Source organism: Lissotriton vulgaris, chromosome 1_1 (genome assembly GCF_964263255.1).
Source record: "Lissotriton vulgaris chromosome 1_1, aLisVul1.2, whole genome shotgun sequence".
Taxonomy (NCBI): domain Eukaryota; kingdom Metazoa; phylum Chordata; class Amphibia; order Caudata; family Salamandridae; genus Lissotriton; species Lissotriton vulgaris.
Window position 1 is genome coordinate 809,591,307 of NC_141685.1, and position 24,316 is coordinate 809,615,622.

Sequence of the window (24,316 nt, forward strand, 5' to 3'; positions counted from 1 at the left end):
CTGTTTCATTCGAGCGGGCTTGAGCAGTGCGTAATTGATCGTTTTCCAATCTTGATTCTCGTTGCTCTCCTGTTTCATTCGAGTGGGCTTGAGCAGTGCGTAATCGATCTGCTTCCAATCTTGATTCTCTTTGCTCGTTCGTTTGAGAATTACGGGTTTGAGCAGTTTGTATTCGAACAGCTTCTAATCTTGCTTCCCATTGCTCGTCTGTTTCTGAAGCTCATAATGCCTTTTTCTTTCATGCTTCAGATGTAGATTGACCAATCGATTTCCGTTTGGGGGTCATAACTGTCAACGATGCTCGCAAATTCTCTGTCTATTTCAGTATTCAAAAGATTATGAGGGCACTGGGGGGGCCGATTTAAAAAAAGAAATTGACAGAAACCTTTGCGGGAGTGTACTCAATAACTTTCCAAATTTTCATGGCAATCGGATGAATGGTGTAGTAATGCATAAAGGACAAACAGACAGACATACTTTCGTTTTTATATATATAGATAAAGGCGGTCCATTCCATGATTTACAACAGGAACTGATGGGTTTTGCAGGTTTCTCATGGGCCTCAGGCTCCAGGAAGTATTCCCAAGCCAGTACTCTGGCAAACCTATAGCTTCAATTAGAGGGAGAGAGTAACAAGAAATCTGCTTAAAAGCAGCAGATGCCTGACCACCCTGATCTGTAGCCCTGCCTCATTCACAGTGCAGGGAAAGGAGGAGCTATCCACTGTAGAGCTGCTACTAGTTCCCCCCATTGAGAACACCATTTCCGCAGACCAGATGATAACAGGAATGGCACATACGAACTGAAGTCCTGACATCAGGGTTTGGCAACATGGACTGGACTATGGCCAGGCCCAGCTCCCAACCTGCCACGTGTGGCCAATGCCTAAATATGGCCAATGAATAAGCACAGCAGTTGTTCACTAGATTCTTTTTATGCCTATGTTATTTTAACAAATCCAAGGAGGGTCCTTGATTTGCAACTCCAGCCTGAGAGTTGTGAATCGCACAAGGTACACCTTGAACCATTTTGGTTAGAAACATCTGCAACAAAAAATAATTCAGCATTAAACAGGCAATCAAAGCACGTGGATTCACAAATGCTCAATGCACAAGGGGTCAAACAGCTCATCTGTCAAACTGTATGCCTTTGATATTTTATTAGGATTCTTGCATCCTCCGCGGATTTGCAAATCTGCAGAGAATCCATCATTTAACAGCCCACTACTGCAACATAGAGGATGTAGAGGGATGAAATCACCCATGGCACTACCTCTGAGACACCCCAGTTGACTGCATCACAGTGCATCCCATAGAGCCTTTGCCTGTATCCCTCAGGATCAGGACCACTCCCTTGTTACCTATAACGATCATGCTGTAAAATTTGCAACTTGCTCTAAAGACCCTTTTGTGGCCAGGCAACTGTTCAAAGCTTCCTTAATGGCCTTCTAGATCGTGTCCCTGTCGGATTTGGTCACCCAGCTTGGGCCGGAGTAAATCTGCACTAACTTTTCAAAAGTTTAAAAACTTTTCATTGATCAATGCTTATTTGCAGTAATGATTAAAAATGATAAACACTTATAAAATCTGTATCTTTGGAACCCTTCATTGGATTTTAATGATCAAGAGCTCTACAAACTCATACAAATAAATTGTTGTTGTGTCTCTTAATTGGTATGTGTTTCTTTTATTCTGTTTGTTGCTTTTAAATGATTTACACTAAGTTCCTATGCCAAGCCTTACTGCTCGCAGCCATAGCTACCCAGGGTTGAGCTAAGGTTCAGGACATGATACTGACTGGAACTCGAGCACTTTCTGTGAATGTACTCTACGATAAGGTCCCACAGCCATATCATATAGTACACCCAGATCCTCACAGTAGTTATAGCTAGGTCTGCTTTTCCATAGATGGAGCGTTTTTAGTTTTTGAATAACTTTGGCCCCATTTAACAGATCTACAAAAAACGTTCCAAAAACAAAGTTCATCCACCTCAGCTCCTTCCTGAAAAGTTTCAGGGTGATCCGTCAAGCAGAGGCTGAGAAAAAAGAGGGGAGTCCCAAAATGCAAAATTTCCATGCATTTTCGACAGACTTCTTTAGACAAGACTGTAGTAAAAACTTCTGAATGGCATGACACCAGATTTTGCATGAAGCTAGATCTTGGTCCACAGATTCTGCTTTTTGTAATTCAGTGTAAATTCGCCTGGTAGTTTTTGAGATACTAAGGGAAAAACAAATATAAATAATTGGACGGTTGGGCTCGCAATTGTCTCCGAGACTCTTGCAGAAGTGCCAGTGTAAAAATAGATTGTTCTAATTGGCCCAGGGAGATTAATTTCCCTTGGGCCATCTCGCTCCCACGGGAGTCAGACTTCTGTGAGAGCAAGCACTCTGATTGGTTCCCTGCAACTTGAGAAAATGTTGTAGGAAGCTATTACAGGACTTGGGGACTTAGTCCCCTGTCCTGAAATTCTGGAAAAAAAAACATATATGGAGGCAGGGTAGGAAGGGGGCGTGGCTACGGAGCCGAAGGGAATGGCAGCGTGAGCTCGGAGCTCCGCGCCTGATCCCCGCATTACTCCTGCAAAACGGTGCGGCGACGCCCGCGGGAACCTCCACTCGCAAACCAGAGGCAGTGTGAACCTGAAGTGCACCCTCGGTGCGGTCGGTGGAGCGGTGAGCTAACCTACCAGCGGCGGAAGAGGCGATCGCAAGTCGGAACGCGGAGGTGCGCAAAATGGCGGACGTCTCGGATGCCGGGAGAGACTGAGAAGCACATCTGACTGAGAGGCGCCTCTTCGGAAGCCAAGCGGACGGGGAGAAGCGACCAATCCGCAGAGCGAGTGATTTGACGACGTTGTGGCGAGTCCTGAGGCCCCTGAGAGACCCGCCGACTTTCGGCTTGGACCAGGCTGGGACCCCGGAGTCAAGATGGCGGCAAGAGGCACGGAGGAATGCTGAGGTGCAGATGCGGTAGCCGCCCAGCTGATCCCTAGCCCGCTGAGAGTGCGACCGGAGCGCCGCCTGTCCCCGTGCGGCTGAGAGGTGAGGGCCACGGCGGGAGACGCCCATGGGGCGGCGGAGCACCCGGCCTGCTCTGTGACCGGGGAGGAGACTGCACGCCGGACCCAGCCACTGGGAGCATCCGGCGGCTTCCACCGCCGAGCGCGGGGGGCGAAGGGCCTGCCCGGGGCAGCAGGAGACAGAGGAATCAAAGGCGAGAGGCCACCGCCCCCAGAGGGTTGCTGCTCGTCCCCATCGGGGGAAACGGTGCCCCGTGGCACATGGGAGTGGCTTTGTCTTGGGCCGGCAGGGGGTCCTGAGAGACATCGGGAGAGCTGCGGCCGCCCCGCGGGGATCGGAGGGTATGGCGGAATAGCTGACGCTGCTGACCGGGCGGAAAAGCTGTGAAGGCTGACCGCTGAGGGCCCTGCACCCGGACCATACGGAATGGAGCAGAGAGTAAGAACCGGAAGGCGGATGCTTTCGAGGGGGCCCTGCACTGCAACTTAGATGGAGGGGCTTGCTGCTTAGGTCTCCAACGGCGACTGGCGGACCCTCGTCCGTACTTGGGGACATTGAGGAGATCTAAGGTCCCAGGCGGAAATAACGAGGGCTTATCTGTCTTCTCGAGAGCACAGAGCGAACACTGAGCGAGGGCGGGAGCCAGTGCAACCAGCCTGGGCTGAGGACAACCGCGGAGCGGCCTCTGATCTGCTGGGTGGCCCTGGGGCGGAGCGGACTGCGGCTGCGAAGCGGGCCTCCTTGTTGAGAAGACCCCGCCAAGGAGCAAGATCTCACCATGGATAGGGCAAGGCCTACGCCCTGGAATCCTTTCCCTAACACTGACGAACGGGGTCGCAGACCCGTGGGTGTGCGTGAGCGAACTACTCAATCCCAGAGGGGCTGGAGAGGGTGCCCTGCAGTCGAAACGGCCGCAAGAACGAGGAAGACGCAGATTGAGGGTGGAGGGTAGTCCGCGGAACCCCGTCTGAGGACGAAACTGAGTTCGACCCCCCTGGTGGTGGGCTAGCTGCGGAGGTGGTACATTGGGGTGGACGTGACACACGATATTGTGACCGGAAGGAAGCCACTACAGCTCACGGACACTGGTGCGAGACCCGACCTTACACCATGGTGAAAAACAAAGGTAAAAACGAGGGAGCTGCGACCCCGGAGTCATCGGAGCGTGGCCCTGCGGGACCCTCGGACCTGCAGCAGCTTCAGGACCGCATCCTGGAGGCTATTGCGGCAACTAGAGATGCTTTGCAACACGATATTGTGCAGGTGGTATCGGGGTTGGGACTCCTGAGGGCTGACCACGACAAACTCAAAGATAGAGTCAAAGAGGTTGAAGACACTTTAGAGGTGTTAGCCCCAGCCCACAAAAACATGGAAGAAAGGCTCACGGGCGCCCTGGGCAGGATACAAACGATGGAAAGGAGGGCCGAGGATGCCGAAAATAGAAGCCGGCGCAGTAACGTTCGGATAGTAGGTCTGCCAGAAAAAACAGAAGGGGAAGATATGATTGGGTATCTGGACAATTGGCTGAAGACCACAGTGGCGCTGGAAGGCCTATAGCCATTCTTTACCCTGGAACCAGCTCATCGTGTCCCGGCTAGGCCCCCCAAGCCTGGTCTACCCCCGAGACCAGTCGTGGCCAAACTGCTGCACTACAAGGACAGGGACCTTCTGCTCCAGAGGGCCCGCGATGCGGGGCCGTTCCAAGTAGCAAACAGTAAAGTGACCCTATTCCCTGACTACACATTCGAGACGCAGAAACTGCGAGCCTCCTTTTTATCCATAAAACACGAACTGCGAAATGAGGGAATTCGATACTCCCTTCTCTTCCCGGCTAAACTAAGAGTTGTCCTAGATGACAAGACACACTTCTTCCCCACGTCGGCGGATGCCTGGGATTGGTGGGAAACGTATAAAGCGGGCACAGACGGTGCCAGAGTCCGAGAGGAGAGGGAGAGAACAAAAACGCAGACGCGGAAATCAAAGAGGCGCAGCTGGCGATGACAGGGATCAAAGAAACCATCGGTGTCCCAGACAGAGGCGGAGCGGCAGGCTGCACTGCAGGCAGTAGAATCGTTGTCTAGATCGGGCGCCTCCCCATCACAACGGGGCTCGAACTCGGAGACTAAAGACACAGGATCGGAGTCGGAGAACTCAGAGACACGCAGCACCAAGAGCCCGCTGGTGACACCACAAACATCAGAGGAGATCCTGAACATTTGATACGCACCTAACAATAGGGGGATATTCCTGTAGAGGAAAGAATTCACAAACTGTAAGGTACTGCGGTGGGGGATCATCGTTCGGGATGTCAGTCCGCTGCTAACAAGTGGGGTCGGGGAGGGCGGCTGTCTCTACCTTCGGACCTAGGCCACACCCCGATTGCCCTTAAGGCACTCACGGTTACGACCGTGAACTAGTCGGGAAGTTGAGGGGATTGACTTAGTTTGGATGGGTACTGATAGTTTGTTATTGGGGCCTATTCTGGGGGGGTGGCAGAGGGTATTGGTGGGGTTGTTATCTATTTTTGGCAAAGATTGGCTCTGAAACATGAGGGAATTACAATGCCAGACGGTTTGGAGTTTAGTTGGGGAGACACCACCACTCGTGGCACCACAGACCTGCGAAAGAGACTATACTACGAACTATGGGACAATGACTAGTGCAAATGTGGTGCGATGTATAACCTGGAATGTGCGGGGGCTACACTCAATGGCACGCAGACACAAAGTACATGCCTATCTGGTCCGCAGGGGGGTGCATATTGCGCTGCTGCAGGAGACACATCTCACAAAATCAGAGGGGTTAGCGCTACAAAAGCGGTGGAGGGGCCAGATATTTAACACCACTTACTCAGCGTTTGCTAGGGGGGCTTTGATATGGATAAGTGTCAAAGAAAACAATGGTCCAAACCGAAATTGATCATTTGATCAATAAATAATGCACTCACAGTTGTTCTTTTTTCATTGTTCAAACGAGTGTCTGAATTAATCTACTCTGAAGACTTAAGCAATAAGGGTTATTTAACAAGAGGAAAGAGCAACTGCCTGAAAACGACTGAATTTATTCCAAAAAGGAGTTTTAATAAATTACTCCATCACAGCACAATTAATTATATACACTTATACATCTTCAAAAAACACAAACGGTAAAAAGGGGAGCAATCTGCTTCTAAGAGGGAGTGCCAGAAAAAGAAAAAAGAGTGATTTAAAGAAAAGGGGTGTAAGCCTCAACGAAAAAGTGACATAGGATTTTGGGTAAATGAAAAACACAAAGCTATAAAAAATCAAGCTAATAATGCAATTAGGCCACTATAGTTTGTTAAGCTTTTCACATTTATACAGTCTCAACTGGCATGTATAATGAAACTTTCAATAAGTAGTGGTCCTATTTGCTTATTAAAAAGAAGCGTCGACGTTTCGACCCGTCTTGGGGTACAGGGGTGACTGGGAACCTCGACCTGCGGGTCTTCCTCAGGACGTATATGACACAAGCCCTTTTACCGTTGATTATCAATGTGGACCTAGGGTAAATTAGGATAGTGTTCAGGGAGTTGCATAAACTTAATTTAAATTTAAAATTAAAATTGTATACAGGTTGGAATATTAACCTATATTCTCGCTTACCTAAGGGTTTCTTTTAATAGGATGATCGCGGTCCTCCTACACCTGGATGGATGATATAGTCGCTTGACCGTGGTGCAACACCTATAATTAATAAGGTGTAATCGGTCTATCAAAATCAATTCTTTTCCTACATTCTTAATTGTAGTGTTAACTCAAGTTAAACAGACTTACCAACCGGATTGGTGGTCATGTGCGTAACCAGAAAGGTTAAAGAATTAAGGGCAGCAGACACAGCTCACAACAGGACACCGTCTATCACTACATGGGGACACATTAATGGTATATTACCAAAAGACCATTCTGATTGTGGTTCGCGATATACATGACCAGCATGTTGCTGCCTACCTTGGATATTCTTATTCCGCCGTCACTCGCTGAAATATTGGTGGGGTAATACACTGCCCATACCCGGACACCGGTATTTACTGTAGTGGGATACATTAATTGCGTATTAGCAGGGTACCGGTCAATTGTATGTGTTTCGCGTGTTGTCAAATTAACGTGGTGTTGCCTACCTTGTTATATCTTATGGGGCCATCCCTCGCTGAGTTGTTGATTCGAAGCTTGCACTATATTAGACGGCACTGGTTGGCGCTAGAGGGAAACATAAATAATATGACCACAACCAAAGGGTAAGCATGTGTTGTGCCTAAAAAGCGCCTCAATTCAGAAAAGGGCTCTCAATTAGGGAAAGTTAGCGGGACGTACCTCACCAGGGTCCACGTCTGTTGTGGAAAAAATCCCTCTAGCGCCAACCAGTGCCGTCTAATATAGTGCAAGCTTCGAATCAACAACTCCCTGCTAATACGCAATTAATGTATCCCACTACAGTAAATACCGGTGTCCGGGTATGGGCAGTGTATTACCCCACCAATATTTCAGCGAGTGACGGCGGAATAAGAATGTCCAAGGTAGGCAGCAACATGCTGGTCATGTATATCGCGAACCACAATCAGAATGGTCTTTTGGTAATATACCATTAATGTGTCCCCATGTAGTGATAGACGGTGTCCTGTTGTGAGCTGTGTCTGCTGCCCTTAATTCTTTAACCTTTCTGGTTACGCACATGACCACCAATCCGGTTGGTAAGTCTGTTTAACTTGAGTTAACACTACAATTAAGAATGTAGGAAAAGAATTGATTTTGATAGACCGATTACACCTTATTAATTATAGGTGTTGCACCACGGTCAAGCGACTATATCATCCATCCAGGTGTAGGAGGACCGCGATCATCCTATTAAAAGAAACCCTTAGGTAAGCGAGAATATAGGTTAATATTCCAACCTGTATACAATTTTAATTTTACATTTAAATTAAGTTTATGCAACTCCCTGAACACTATCCTAATTTACCCTAGGTCCACATTGATAATCAACGGTAAAAGGGCTTGTGTCATATACGTCCTGAGGAAGACCCGCAGGTCGAGGTTCCCAGTCACCCCTGTACCCCAAGACGGGTCGAAACGTCGACGCTTCTTTTTAATAAGCAAATAGGACCACTACTTATTGAAAGTTTCATTATACATGCCAGTTGAGACTGTATAAATGTGAAAAGCGTAACAAACTATAGTGGCCTAATTGCATTATTAGCTTGATTTTTTATAGCTTTGTGTTTTTCATTTACCCAAAATCCTATGCCACTTTTTCGTTGAGGCTTACACCCCTTTTCTTTAAATCACTCTTTTTTCTTTTTCTGGCACTCCCTCTTAGAAGCAGATTGCTCCCCTTTTTACCGTTTGTGTTTTTTGAAGATGTATAAGTGTATATAATTAATTGTGCTGTGATGGAGTAATTTATTAAAACTCCTTTTTTGAATAAATTCTGTCGTTTTCAGGCAGTTGCTCTTTCCTCTTGTTAAATAACCCTTATTGCTTAAGTCTTCAGAGTAGATTAATTCAGACACTCGTTTGAACAATGAAAAAAGAACAACTGTGAGTGCATTATTTATTGATCAAATGATCAATTTCGGTTTGGACCATTGTTTTCTTTGACAGTATTGATTACCCAGGTCCAGGAACCGTATTGGGTTACCCCATTTCTATAATGGCTTGATATGGATAAGGGCAGGTACACCGTTCTAGGCGACCAGGCACACAATAGACCCTGAAGGACGATATGTGGCAGTGGAGGGCAGGCTGCGGGGCAAGGACATAATGCTGTGTAGCATATACGCACCAAACATTGACCAGTTGACCTTTTTCACGGGACTATCGGGGTCACTAGCACACTTCCTAGCGGGCCCAGTCCTAATTGGGGGCGATTTTAATTCAGTAGCGGACACAACACTAGATAGATCCCACCCACCACTGGGAGATTCCCCCGTACACCGCCTCACGAAAGGGAGACTGGATTGGCAGGAGCGATGGGGTTTGACAGACGCATGGCGCACACATCACCCAGCCGAGCACGACTTCTCATTTTTTTCGAGCCTCCACGACCTCCATGTCCGAATTGATGCAATTTTGTGCTCTCGGGTGGTAATGCAGACGGTGACACGGACCGAATACCTGACCAGGACAATCTCGGACCACAATCCGCTGCTGATTGGTCTGGACTGGGACTCGGTGATATCGCGGGTCCCGACATGGAGGTTGCGCCCGAGACATTAGAAGATCCGCTTTTTCACGCGGCGCTAGAGGAGGGTATAACTCAGTACTTCGCGGAGAACGAGGGATCCACGGCTTCTAGAGCGATGTAGTGGAACGCTTTTAAAGTGGTAGTCAGAGGGCAGTGCATAGGGAAACATGTGGGTGTGCAGAGGGTGCTGTTAGAGGATCTACGAAAGACGGGCTCTAAGCTGAGGGATGCTGAGAAAGCGAGACCGGGGCACCCAGATTTACAGGAGGAGGTCAACTCAGCCAAGGAGGCAGTAGCGGTAGAAGTAGAACGCCTCCGCTGTTTCGATCACAAAGCATATATGCTTCGGGCCCACATTGAGGGGGACAAAGCTGGAGCATTACTAGCATGGCTAGCCAATCCTGCTAGGCGTAGCTCCCCGATATTGGCGATCGAGGGAGAAGAGGGACAATTGCAATACTCCCAGATGGAGATATTGGCCAGGTTTCAGAGCTACTACGCGAACTTATATAGGAGCGCGCTGATGGGACAGGAGGACGACATTCAAGCCTTTCTCGCGGCCCTTCAACTGCCACACTTAGAGAAGGAACAAGCGGACGAATTAGGTAGGGACATAGAACTGGGGGAGATTAGAGGGGCGATTAAACGGATGGCCCGCAACAAAACACCGGGCCTAGACAGGCTACCCATTGAATTCTACAGCAAATACGTAGACTTGTTAGCGCCTAGGCTACAAACGATATATAATGAGGCCAGGAAAGCCGGCCATCTACCCCAGTGTGAAGCCTTAGTGATCCCACTGCTAAAACCAGGGAGGGAGGCCGTTATCTATGCTGACCACGGATTATAAAATATTAAGTGCCATATTAGCAGAGAGGGTCCTCCAGCACATGCCCGACCTAGTCCACACGGACCAGTCGGGTTTTATTCCTACTCAAAACACGACGATCAATATAAGGAGACTTACGCGCTTGGTGGAAAGTCCACACATGGTAGCCCAGACGCCCCTGGTTCTATCGATAGATATAGAGAAGGCGTTTGATAGCCTAGAGTGGGAATATTCATACAAGGCCATGGAGCACTTTGGACTGGGGGAAGGTTATATTAAGTGGACGCGAGTACTGTATACGGCGGCGGTGGCTAGAGTGAGGATAGGACCCCTTGTTTCACACCAAAATCTGGTGGAACGGGGCACCTGCCAGGGTTGCTCCTTGTCCCCCCTCCTGTTCGCCCTGGCGATCGAACCCCTCGCGGCTGAGGCCCGCATGGGTAAGCATTTTCGGGGCATAGATAGCAGAGGGGGTCTACAATTCATCTCCTTATATGCGGATGACCTGTTGTTATTCCTGGAAAACAGGTCGAAAGCACTGAAGGGCGCAGAACGCCTACTAGAGCGATTCGGAGAATTATCAGGGCTCAAAGTCAACTGGTCCAAAACCTGCCTGTTCCCCCTGCGACAGGACACAGCACGACCCGACCACCGTCCTGAGCTTAGGTGGGAGCCCGTTTGCTTGAAGTATTTGGGTGTATACATATACCACACGGCGGCGGACATACTGGAGAGTAATATAGGCAGATGCATACGAGCACTGAAGGGCTGCATGGCCTTTTGGTCCACGCTCCCGCTGACAGTCACTGGGCGCATTTCATTATTGAAAATGATCGCCCTGCCGCGCCTCCTATATTATTTTCGCACCCTTCCTGTCTGGATACCGAGATCCTTATTTTCCCAACTGAAATCTCAGATGACCTCCTACATATGGGGGACTGGCAGGTGTAGGGTTGCACTGGTGACACTCACCTGCCCGAAGGATGAGGGGGGATTGGCGGCCCCCGATTTTGAACTTTACTATTTGGCTGCTCAACTGCAGATCTTTACGCAGGAGGTGGCGAGGGTATATCGCGGTCCAGAGAACGAGAGAGATAAGGGCATCCCGCCCCATGTTTTGGCCTATATAGCTTTACAGCAGAGAATTGCTCTTAGGGATCTGACCCCCGAGTAACGGACGTTCAGACTTTGCTGGAACCGGTCTCGGTGCCGAGCAGGAGAGCAATGCCCATATGCCCCGGAGATACCCTTGGGAATGCTGACAGCACTCCCTCACGGCGGAGACTGGTCGCAGTTGCAGAGTTGGGAAGAGGCGGGTATCCAAGTGGTAGGCGACCTCTACGAAGATGGGGTACTTGTCCCGTTTTTGGAGCTGCAAGAGAAATATGAGCTGCCTAGAGGAGGGTACCTATTGCACGCCGCGGTGACTAGAGCCATCCAAACACATTGGAAAGAGGGACTTGTGGAACCCAAGACGACCATGGGCTGCCAGTACACCATGATGGCAGCAGGAACCTATAAAGCAGTAACTTGCTTATACTCTAGAATGCTACGGGAAAATCTACCACAGCTGTCGGCGCTAAAGATCAAATGGGAAGCAGACCTTGACAGGGAGATCCCCGAGACGACTTGGACCCGTTTAGTGAGACGAGCTAGAAACAGCACGAGAAATGCGCGCTTTCAGCAGATCCATTTTTACGTGCTGCATAGGGCTTATTTGACCCCAGGAAAAATCAAGAAATATTTTGGAACAGTCGCCGCGGCGTGCCCGAGATGCGCTTTGGAGGGAGCGGAGCTGGACCATATGTTATGGTCCTGCCCTGGCCTCCGGGAATACTGGCAGGCGATAGGTGATACTTTAACGAGGTGACGGATAGGACGTTCCAATATGATATAGCAGTTTGCTTATTACACTGGTTCCCCCATACACCTAAAAACAAAACCACAAGTAAATTTATAGACATGGGCCTGATTGTAACCAAAAGGGAAATCACACGTCACTGGAAGGCGTGAGTAGGTCCCACACACAGGAGATGGGCCGGTGAGCTCTTGAAGTGGGCCGCTTGCGACAGTACACACGGATACCAGATGGCTCACCGTAACCCAAGTGATAGGGGACTGGACACAGCGGCGGCTTGGGAGACTTTGGTCCAAGCCCTGAGAGATAGCGCACTACAGGAGGATGAGGCTGCACTGGGCAACGCTGGGAGCGGCCCCCGCGACACACCGGGGACATCGCAAAACTAGGTAGACACTAGACATGGACTCCTGATTGAACCCATGGAAGAGGTAGTGGCAAATCTTCCTGAGTAGGTGGTGGACATTCGGATAGGGGGTCAGTTAGGAACAGTTCGAAATTATTGGGAGATTTCATAGAGAGGAATGGAAGAAAAGCAGACGAGCACGTATCTAAGAGTGAGGGCTACACCTGCTACATCTTGCCAAGCATCGAGAATTTTTATGTTTACCGCCGCCCGACCTCCGGGTTGTGGGCCTTCAGGATGTGTGCAGAAGCTAATGCAAACGGTTGAAGGGGAGAGCTACGAGGTGTCACCCTGTGTTGTAATGTTGTACTGCATATCTGCAATAAAAATTATTTAAAAAAAAAAAATGGAGGCAGGGTAGGAATATTGGCACCCTAGACCCCAGAGTGGGGGACCCAGAGGAACCATTCCTGGGGGCCAAAAAGAAATAAAAACTGCAAAAGATTCTGCGATCCCGCAAGAGGCTCACCGAATCAGAAAAAAGAAAATGCCGGCGGGCCGCTTTATTTATTGTTAGCCCCTGGGAGTCTACCTCCTGGGCTGTGTCTCCAGAGGCCCTGGGGAGCCCACCAACGATGCAAAACTTTAAAAAATGGGGGGTGAGCCATGTAGCCCCCCTCCCTGTGTCTCTAAAGGCCTGGGGAGCTCACCCTGGGGCTGAAAATTCACAAAATGGGAAGGGGGCCACACAGCCCCTCACTGAGCCTGAAAGACCCCCGGGGAGTCCAACCCTGGAGCCAATTCCTTTAAGGGAGTGGGGCCGCGTGTCCCCGCTCCCTCCCTGAGCTAATAATGGCCCCAGGGACCTCACCCCCTGGGACTGGTTCAAAGGCTATGTCCTGGGGATCTCAACCCCGGGACATAGCGGTTTCCTTGCTTGCAGCAGTGTGGGCAGGGAAACCTGTGTTTGCTTTTGCTTGGAGGGAGCATTTTTAAATTTCCCACCACGGGGTAGCACACACCAAGTCCGCTCTCAGCCGGAATCTTCAAAAATGCTCCTGCCTTCTCGTAGCAGACTTTCGATCTGTTTCCCTGCTCGCAGTGTTGAGGGCAGGGAAACAGATCTAACTATTGCTCCTGCCCACGGGGTGCAGCAATATTATCCGCTCCCTGTGGGTGGGAGCAATGGCGGCTCCCGCTGAATGTGGGGAGCCGGCTGGGGTCACAGGCCTTGGGACTCCCCCAACAGTCCCTTAAGACAGTTTGGTGTGTGCACAGCTGGGTGGGTCTTAACTCGCGGCATGCCCCGGGGGATGGGGCCCGGGCCGAAATTAAGTCAGCATAAGATAGTTATGCACATTATATACCTCGTAGATGATTGTAAGAAACACAATTGTAGCATGCATAGGAGTTGTTACTTTTGATCGCCCCATTTTTAGGTTTTGCCTAGCGAAAGCTGCGCTTCTGCGCAGCTTTTCGCGCAGGCGAAATCCTGTTGAGAACTGTAGGGTGCTTTGGTTCGGCCCTCGTCGTTGATTGGCTGGCTCCGTAAACGGAGCCTTGCCATTGGACGAGGGGCCTGTCCGTCAATGCCGGACCAGACACGGGGGCGTTCCCGACATTCTTTGGCTTTTGCCGACGTCACGGGACGCCGGGAACGCCCCTGTGTCTGGTCCGGCATTGCCGGCACTCGAACGGGAAGGCGGCAATTAGCGGCTCCGGCGGGCGGCGGTGTTAAAAGTAGCAGCGCCCGAGAGCCGGCCGGCTCCGGGCGGAGGCTGTCAGCGGGAGCGGCAGGTAATTGGAATGATTCCGAGCACGGACTGCCTGCGCCAAAGCAGGGCGCAGGAGTGAGGGGAGCCCCGCGCCCCCTCCCACCGACTCTCACAGAGTGCTATTTAAGGAAGCAACATCGGACATCTCGTGTGCCAGGCAGGAGGCTGGCATCCAGCCTTTTGATGCCACAGCGTGGAATGTACCCCGGCCATTCCCGCCGAGTACAGAACAGGGCATCGCGGAACGCATACAGGTAACGAGCGGCAGGAGCACCGCGCACCAGCCGCCGGAAAAACAAACGACGCCACAAGCGGCCGCCGCCATCTTACTGCTTGGAAGTGTGCGAGGCGCCCCCCTCCGTTAAAATGGCGACGGCCGCGGGGGCGCAACTTGTGTTCCATGCCCAATGAGCTTTGTGAATGGGGTATCATCCCGGACAGAGGGAGGTTGTTTACTCCATGTGTAGTGTTTTGGATGTGTTTCTTCCTCACCGCATGGCCGGGCTTTGTGTGCCGGTTACGGGATGCCTGGGAGATCCACGGAGGCTCTTGAGCCCCTGCGGGGGGATACAGGGGGTCCGCTTTGTGTCCCACCGCTGGCTGCAGTCTGCTCGAATGTTTTTATTGCTGCCCGCATTGCCCCTGCAGCTTTCTGCTGATGTGTTGGCTTTGTGTGCCGGTTACGGGATGCCTGGGAGATCCACGGAGGCTCTTGAGTCCCTGCGGGGGGATACAGGGGGTCCGCTTTGTGTCCCACCGCTGGCTGCAGTCTGCTCGAATGTTTTTATTGCTGCCCGCATTGCCCCTGCAGCTTTCTGCTGATGTGTTTTACAGCTGGGAACCGGCGCTCGCTGGTCACATACCGAAGATTAATGGCGGCTTAAGTAATAGCGCTAATTACCTCATTTCTCTGGGCTCGCCGATGCAAATGGAGAAGTCGGGCCCAGTCAGCAGAATATGCATTGGATTTCCGTTCCAAAAAGTGCAGAAGGGAGGTATTTCATGTTGTGAGAACTCCCTCTGTTGCGGACTGGCCCATCTCTAGAGTGTTACTCACTTGTTTGTGGGCGACGGGGGGAATCATGGTGTTGCTCGGCCCCACTGCACCCTGCTGTTCGCACCAGACTGACCTGCCCTGCTGGGCCGCCCGCGATGTAGGGGAGGCAGGCTCAGGAGCTAAATGATCACTCAGACCGCCGGCAGCTCGGGCCAGCCAACACGAGGCAACATGATGCTGGCCTGGTGTGATCGCAGGTAAGGGCTCAGCTCATTAACATTGAAATCAATTCAGGTTAGTTAAAAAGTTGAAACGAAAACTTACACTAGGCTAGTGGTTTTGAAAATATACAGGTAGGCCTGGCTGTGAATTAATGTGTGCCTCAGTCTCCTGAGGAGTGCCCTGAAAATAAATGCCCGGTCCTGTAGTCGACTGCGGCGGCGGGTCGAGTCAGCTGAGTCATACTCATGTTTTTGACATTACAGATAAATGAACTGTGTTTCGGTGAGAATCGCCCCTCCTGCTACATCCTGCTGTTTCTCAGCTCTCACTGAAAAACTCGTGCTGTGCACTGCTTTGCACGTAAATTTCGTGCAGCGCTGCTCGCCGATTTATCTGAGGCGCCTCGCCTTATATAAATCGGTGTGCACAAGATCACACGCTTTCTCTTTGCCTTCTGGGGAAGCCGGGATAATTAACCGCAAGCCCACTTCTAAAATTAGGCTGGGCTTTTCGGGGTTGGTATGTGCGTGTGGGCCACCGATACTCAGCCCACTCGGCTTCGGGTGCTTTCACTTTCGCCGGTGCTAGCTGCGGCGCCTCCGAGGGGGCGGCATTTCCCGTCTGAGGCCGTGGGAAGAGGAGTCGGATCCCCGGGCGCGGGGACGGTGCCAGGACCCGGGATGGACGCGCGCGCGCTGACCGACGACCTGCTGGCGGTGGGCAGTCTGTCCAGCCGGGCAGCTCAGCTCAGGTGGTACTCGGAGTAGGAGGGCGCAGCGCAGAGACTGCCACCGGGTAAGCAGGGCGGGAAGGAGGGAGGTACCATGCCCCCTGCACTCACACTGAAGCCCCCACCCGGGCCTGGGGAGTTCTCCAAGCAATGGAACCACCTTTGCATTCTGGTGCTTGTGGGTTTAGTTTTCTTGAGGGGTGTCACAAGAAAAATGGATGCTCCCCACTTGGAACGGATCCGAAGAAACACTGAACCAGCGGGTGGGGTCGACACTAGCCCGGGGAGCAGGGTGTGGGACCGTCTTTCTTTAGTCCTTCCAGTTCTCGATTATTGTCTTTTTCCATCCATCCTTCCATTTTTCTTTCTCTCATCTTTTTCTCAGTCCTCTTCCACCAATTCATCCTTCTTTCCTTCTATTATTTTGTGCCTGTCTTTTCCCCTCCTTCCTTCCATCCATAATTCATCCATCCTTCTTTTCTCCATCCGCCCGTCTCTCCACCCTTCTTTCCTTCCCTCCATCATCTGACCTGCTCCCCTTCCTTCTCCATATCCACCCTTCTCTCAGGCATCCCTCACTTCTCCATTGATACATCTGTCCCTCTCTCCTCCCACCCAGCCATCCCTAGCTTCATCCACCCACTCATCTGTGTCTGTCCCTCTGTCCACCCTTCTCTCATCCACCCCTTCAATCTAAACTCTTTCCATTTGTCCCCTGTCCGTCGATCCATCCTTCTCTCCATCCACCTACCCCCCCTCACCTCTTATCACCCTCTCCGTCCATGCTTCCCTCCATCCACCTACCTACCTCTCCTCTCTATCCATGCTTCCCTGCAGCCACCTACCCCTCTACCTCTCATCCTCCTCTCCGTCCATGCTTCCCTCCATCCACCTACCTACCCCTCTACCTCTTATCATCCTCTCCATCCATGCTTCCCTTCATCCACCTACCCCTCTGCTTCTCATCCTCCTCTTCGTCCATGCTTCCCTCCTCCACCTACCCCTCTACCTCTCATCATTCTCTCCGCCCATGCTTCCCTCTATCCACGTACCTCTCTACATCTCATCCTCCTCCCCGTTCATGCTTCCCTCTATCCACCTACCCTTCTATCTCTTAGCCTCCTCGTCGGCCAAAAGATGTAACTTACCTTTTTATAAGTTACTTTTTGAGGCAGGCAACAACCACAGTAGATTGAGAACTTTCCTACGGCCATTGCGAATGTTGGCATTGATTTTATATAGTGTGGACATGGCCTGGAGGTATCAGAGCACTTTACAAGAAAACAGTCCCCAAACAGTTGTATGAGCACATTACAGATACAACCTAGGAAGGATTACAAGCAGGTGATCTACAGTACGTGGGTTATAGGCGGTATGCGACTACAGTTCCAAACAATCCATACAGGAGTAAATGTGGGATCCAATAATGGAAAAAATGGAAGGATATATTTTTTAGAGCTACCGGACAGGCTTCAGACACAGAGAATTGCCTCTGGTTTCAGGGATCCAAGCACTGCTTCCCTGGTCTTATAGGGACTGGTTACAGTTATGAAGTACTGGCGTTGGTTTCAAGGATCCCTGTGCTGTTTTCCCAGGCCAGCTGTTTGCTGCCCTCTCCCAGCCTGCCCTCTCCCAGCCTGCCCTCTCCCAGCCTGCCCTCTCGCAGCCTGCCCTCTCGCAGCCTGCCCTCTCGCAGCCTGCCCTCTCGCAGCCTGCCCTCTCGCAGCCTGCCCTCTCGCAGCCTGCCCTCTCGCAGCCTGCCCTCTCGCAGCCTGCCCTCTCGCAGCCTGTCCTCTCGCAGCCTGTCCTCTCCTGGCCTGCCCACTCCCAGCCCGTTCTCTCCTAGCCTGTCCCCTCCCTGCCCTTTCCCAGCCTGTCCTTTCCCAGCCTGTCCACTTCCAGCCTGCCCTTTCCCAGCCTGTCCACTTCCAGCCTGCCCTCTCCCAACCTGCCCTCTCCCAGCCTGTCCTCTCACAGCCTGTCCTCTCACAGCCTGTCCTCTCGCAGCCTGTCCTCTCGCAGTCTGTCCTCTCGCAGCCTATCCTCTCGCAGCCTGTCCTCTCCCGGCCTGCCCACTCCCAGCCTGCCCTTTCCCAGCCTGTCCTCTCCCAGCCTGTCCACTTCCAGCCTGCCCTCTCCCAACCTGCCCTCTCCCAGCCTGTCCCCTCCCTGCCCTCTCCCAGCCTGCCCTCTCCCAGCTTGTCCCCTCCCTCTCCCAGCCTGCCCTCTCCCAGCCTGTCTCCTCCCTGCCCTCTCCCAGCCTGTCCTCTCCCTGCCTGTTGTCGTGTCCCGGCGGCAGCAGGCAGGAGCGTGCACTGCGTCCCCGAAGTAACAGCCCTAAACCAAGCAAGATGTACGCCCCCCCTCCCACCAATCCCTGTTAGGTAGTGGAAACTGTCCAAACTGGGGTGCAGACAGCCCCTCTCACCTTTCGGCCTGGTACCACTGCACCAACCGCACTACTTCCCTACTGACCGTTCTCCACTTCAGCCCTGTCTAAATTACAATTCATGCTTGTGACCCTTTTGCCTGCTTGTGCTTGTTTTCATGACCCTGTTGCCTGCTTGTGCCTCCGTGTGCCCATGTTGCCTGCTTGTGCCTCTGTGTGCCCCTGTTGCCTGCTTGTGCCTCCGTGTGCCCCTGTTGCCTGCTTGTGCCTCCGTGTGCCCCTGTTGCCTGCTGGTGCCTCCTTGTGCCCCTGTTGCCTGCTTGTGCCTCAGTTTTCGTGCCCCTGTTGCCTGCTTGTGCCTGTTTTCGTGCCCCTGTTGCCTGCTTGTGCCTGTTTTCGTGCCCCTGTTGCCTGCTTGTGCTTCCGTGTGCCCCTGTTGCCTGCTTGTGCCTCCGTGTGCCCCTGTTGCCTGCTTGTGCCTCCGTGTGCCCCTGTTGCCTGCTTGTGCCTCCGTGTGCCCCTGTTGCCTGCTTGTGCCTCCGTGTGCCCCTGTTGCCTGCTTGTGCCTGTTTTCGTGCCCCTGTTGCCTGCTTGTGCCTGTTTTCGTGCCCCTGTTGCCTGCTTGTGCTTCCGTGTGCCCCTGTTGCCTGCTTGTGCCTCCGTGTGCCCCTGTTGCCTGCTTGTGCCTCCGTTTTCGTGCCCCTGTTGCGTGTGCCCCTGTTGCCTGCTTGTGCCTCCGTGTGCCCCTGTTGCCTGCTTGTGCCTCTGTGTGCCCCTGTTGTCTGCTTGTGCCTCTGTGTGCCCCTGTTGCCTGCTTGTGCCTCTGTGTGCCCCTGTTGCCTGCTTGTGCCTCCGTGTGCCCCTGTTGCCTGCTTGTGCCTCCGTGTGCCCCTGTTGCCTGCTTGTGCCTCCGTGTGCCCCTGTTGCCTGCTTGTGCCTCCGTGTGCCCCTGTTGCCTGCTTGTGCCTGTTTTCGTGCCCCTGTTGCCTGCTTGTGCCTGTTTTCGTGCCCCTGTTGCCTGCTTGTGCTTCCGTGTGCCCCTGTTGCCTGCTTGTGCCTCCGTGTGCCCCTGTTGCCTGCTTGTGCCTCCGTTTTCGTGCCCCTGTTGCGTGTGCCCCTGTTGCCTGCTTGTGCCTCCGTGTGCCCCTGTTGCCTGCTTGTGCCTCTGTGTGCCCCTGTTGTCTGCTTGTGCCTCTGTGTGCCCCTGTTGCCTGCTTGTGCCTCCGTGTGCCCCTGTTGCCTGCTTGTGCTGTGTGGGTGTGTGTGGAGGGCTCTGTGTGGCTGTGTGTGTAGGAAGCTTTGTGTGGCTGTGTGTGTGGGCGGCTCTGTGTGGCTGTGTGTGTGGGGGGCTCTGTGTGGCTGTGTGTGTGGGGGGCTCTGTGTGGCTGTGTGTGTGGGGGGCTCTGTGTGGCTGTGTGTGGGGGGCTCTGTGTGGGGGTGTGTGTGGGGTGGCTCTGTGTGTGTTTGTGTGTGTCATTTGCGAGAGATAAAGCTAGTGGCATTGTAAATGACAATGCCATTTATTTATGTTAAAAAAACATAAATAAAAATAATGTCAAGAGCAATGCTAATTGCTCTAACTTTAACAAAGGCAAAACCATTGCATTGTAAATGCTTGTTTGTAATTTCCCTTGAAGGACATTGCGGGACTGTACACTCAGCTAATACAGCCCAAACCCTTCACTCAAAGAATGACATCATTCTTGAAGATTGTTCTAAGATTGACAGTATTTAGCTTCTTATTCTTACAACATCTATCTATCTATCTATCTATCTATCTATCTATCTATCTATCTATCTATCTATCTATCTATCTATCTATCTATCTATCTATCTATCTATGGACCAGTGCAAAAACAAAGGTTCAGCAGAGTGAGAGTGGGTTTCCCATGCTGCCAGGAACAAAGAAAACTAAGCAGTGTGTGCCCCTGGTGGGACCATAGCACCTAGAGTGAAATAAAGAAAATAAGCTGCAGCCTTGTCACTTCAGTATTGAAGTGGTGAGGTCATTCATGAAATATTACTTGTTCCCTGCCTTGAGTACTTCATAATCCCCTGCATGGGCTTATAGTTGTCATGGTTCCCAAGGAGGGCCGGGGCACCACCAACAAAAGTGTTGTTGGTGGCTGCAGGGAGCACAGTAACCCCCCAGGAATGCTTTTTTAAAAACACTGTAAATCTCCTGGGTCATTGAATGCATGCCCAAAGAACAGCTTGCCACCATTCTTCAAGCACTACAAGCTGGAGCTCTATGTTTTTCAGTTGGAGTGGCAAACCCCTTTTGTGCGGTCTCCTGGCTGGACCTTGCGGCCTGAAGAGTGTTAAAGGAAATCTCAAACGCATTTACTATGGCTATTTTAAATAAAAATGCTTTATTTTAAATAGTTTTGTGGCAATTATTATTCTTAAGCATTCAGATGTGTATAATATTGTGAAATATATTGGATTTTTTGGTGGTGACTTTTTGACAAAGCCAATAGGTCTGCTTTACATAATTGTCTGCTTTATATATGGTAATGTGTTGACCCTAGATAAAGCCAATAGGCCTGCCTTTTATATTTTGGTGTCTGACCCTTTGACAAAGCCAGTAAGTCTGCACAACTTAAAATGACATCCCTATATGTTGTTGCATTATGATTAAAAAAACAAAAAAAATGCATATCTTTAGAGACAAACACATAGACCACGATTGGAATCAAACCTGTTTGGCGACGCTGCTGAGCTCCACAGCAAGATCGACTCCTGAATTCCCGATACCAACCACGATGATTCTTTTCCCTTTAAACGGGTCTGGGAATTTGTATTGCCGGCTATGGAAGTACTGCCCCTTGAACTTCTCAATACCTGCACAGGGAAAAAAGTCCTGCTATAATAGGGAAGGCAAAAATACCCCAAGCGTTCGTGATTACAAACAAAACTCATACATGTTTACACGGATGTCTACTAAATTACATTGGAAATTCCCTTTTATGGGTTCCTACTTCTCACCTTCCTCCCCAAATTCCTCCTTCTCACTTGCCCCAATCTACCCATTAGCCCATGCAATGTTGAGTCAGTACATGCCTGTAACAATCATTGAACATAGGCTATTAGTATTGCATTGCTGACTTGTGAGGAGAATTCACCACTACAAAGGACAGGGGAATCAAGTCCAAAGAATGAACTAGTGGAGGGGACGATGGCTGGCTGTAATGGATCAGACTTTGAGGGATCATATTTGATGTAATTACATATTTATTTATATACAGATGTTTGTAAAGTGCCACAATCTTACTATGTGGTGTAGGAAGATGGCTCTCTATATAATGTACCAAAATGAGGTACACTATGCAGAAAGTGATGACAAACTGTATTGGGTTACAGGGCTTAAATTAATATTGCAAACACAAGGAGATGATGGACGGAGCGCTGAAACCTTTCAGACACTCACCGCTAGTCACAAATCTGGGTTGAATCAATCATCGTTCTTTAGCTCACTTCGCCACCTCAGTGCAGACCCAGCTATATGCAAATCAGTCTTGACCCTGTGCTTAATGGGAACAGTTCAGCCGAAACTGCCAAGCCAGGTTTTCCCTGAACCGGAAACAAGCATCCTGGGACCGGTTTCAGGGTAATACCCCTCTTCAGCTAGGCTAGCTTCATTCCAGTGGCAAAGTGAGCAAGGGACCCACATCTGGGCATACCATGCCAACTTAGGGTGAACAAAGCAAACTTCGCCACCTGATTTCAGACCCAGCTATATGCAAATCAGTCTTGACCCTGTGCCTCATGGGAACAGTCCAGCCCAAACTGCCAAAGCCAGGTCTTCCCTGAACCAGAAACAAGCTTCCTGGGACCGTTTTCGGTGTAACACCCCTGAGCAGCCAGGCTAGCTTGATTCCAGTGGCAAGGATGCTTGTTTCCGGTCCAGGGAAGACTTGACTAGGCAGTTCGGGCTTGACTGTTCCCATTAGGCACAGGGTCAAGACTAATTTGCATATAGCTGTGTCTGAACTGGGGTGGCAAAGTGAGCTAAAGAATGATGATGAATTTAACCCAGATCTGTGAGTGTCTGGAAAGTTTCAGCGTTCTGTCCATCATCTCCTTGTGTTTGCTTTGTTCGCCCTAAGTTGGCAGGTTATGCCCAGACGTGGGTCCTTAGCTCACTTTGCCACTGGATTCACACTAGCCTGGCTGATGAGGGCTGTCAGCCCGAAACCGGTCCCAAGATGCTTATATCTGGTCCAAGGAAGACATGGATTGGCAGTTCGGGCTGGACTGTTTCCATGACCATTATAACATAATGGGGTAACCCAAGAAAATGTCCGCGGACCTGGGTATCAATTGATATAGAAAACAGTCGGTCCTAGACTTATTTATCGTACAGTCAAGTTGTGGCGTTTATAGTCCTAAAAACACATTAGATATGCATATGATTGGCATAAAGTCCATACAAAATTCTCAAATATGCGCACCCTCAAATAACGATGGCACCCATTTATGCAAATGTGACAGTTTTATTTCTATTTCACAGACATTTTACAGTAAACAAATCACCATATTCAATAACAGGATGAAAGGTTGCTCCAAGGGGGAGTGAAAAAGAAGCGTGCTCATGTGTAAGACAGATAAGATGAAAAGGAAGGGAATCAAAGTCAGGGTACATCCAAAGGAAAGTTAATTGCAATTATTATACATCATGAAAAACTGGCTATAATTAACAATGAAACCAGTTAATCCGGACCGGACTCTCACAGGTCATTCTTGTTGTCGTTTATGATTTTTCAAAGAAAATGCACAGAGGGATATCATCTGTGGGTTGGGCAGGGTAGGGGTGGTACTGGGTACAGGCCCACTTGGGACCAACAACTACACTAACTTGACAGGGTGTGCCCAGACGTGGGTCCCTTGCTCACTTTGGGCCCAATTCACAGAACTAACTTAAGACAAAATCCTAAACTTACTACTTTTGGTATTCACAGAAGTTAGGATTTTGTCTTAAGTTTGTCTTAAGACAGACTTAAGACAAAATCCTAACTTAAGTCTGTCTTAAGTCTGTTTTAAGACAAACTTAAGACAAAATCCTAACCTGTGAATACCAAAAGTAGTAAGTTTAGGATTTTGTCCTAAGTTAGTTCTGTGAATCGGGCCCTATGCCACTGGATTCAAGCTAGCCTGGCTGATGAGTGGTGTTAGCCCAAAACGAGTCCCAGGATGCTTGTTTCCGGTCCAGGGAAGACATGGCTTGGCAGTTCGGGCTGGACTTTTCCCATGAGTCACAGGGTCAAAGACTGATTTGCATATAGTTGTGTCTGAACTGGGGTGGCGAATTGAGCTAAAGAACGATGATGGATTCAACCCAAATATGTGCCTGGGGGTGAGTGTCTGAAAAGTGTCTGCGCTCCGTCCATCATCTCCTTGTGTTTGCTTAAATTAATATTCCCAGGTGCACTATTTGTGGTGGTTTGTGGATGAGCAGCTTAGAGTTATCAGAGGGTGGTGTTAAGCATTTGTTGTACATAGAGTCAATAAATAAGATACACACTCAAGAAGAAACTCAGGACTAATTAAAAAAAATAACACAGATTTGTATATAATTTTGGACACCAAGATCCTCAGAATGAGGTAAGTACTTTGGACATTACAGATTTTTACAGGTAAAACAGTAGAAAATCACAGCTGTTAGATTTGAGGCATGAGCATAGAGTGCGGTAATGTTATCCTATGGGAGAAACAGTCACTGCATAGGTGCATTTACAGACGATTCTCATCTCAAGGTTGCTCTCCTGGACTTAAGGTGCATAGGGGCCAAGGTACAAAGAACCATCAGCAGTTTGGATTTACCTTACCTGGTGTGCCCGGATGCAGAGGTGCTGGTCGCGATGGTAACCTCGAATGCTACCCATTTAAGGCCTATGGAGGAGTACCTGTGGAAAGAAAGGCTACAAGCGGGGACTTAGGGACAAG

The 24,316-nt window shown here is 50.5% G+C and overlaps 1 protein-coding gene across 2 annotated transcripts in view; it reads right to left on the reverse strand.

Moving 5' to 3' along the window:
* Positions 1-24,316, reverse strand: part of LOC147747926 (flavin-containing monooxygenase 5-like) — a 418,557-nt gene that overhangs the window by 99,710 nt on the left and 294,531 nt on the right. For both annotated transcript variants that reach the window (XM_086956872.1, XM_086956863.1), the window contains exon 5: positions 21,072-21,214. In XM_086956872.1, the coding sequence (XP_086812998.1) occupies positions 21,072-21,214 (143 nt within the window). The remainder of the gene's footprint in view (positions 1-21,071; positions 21,215-24,316) is intronic.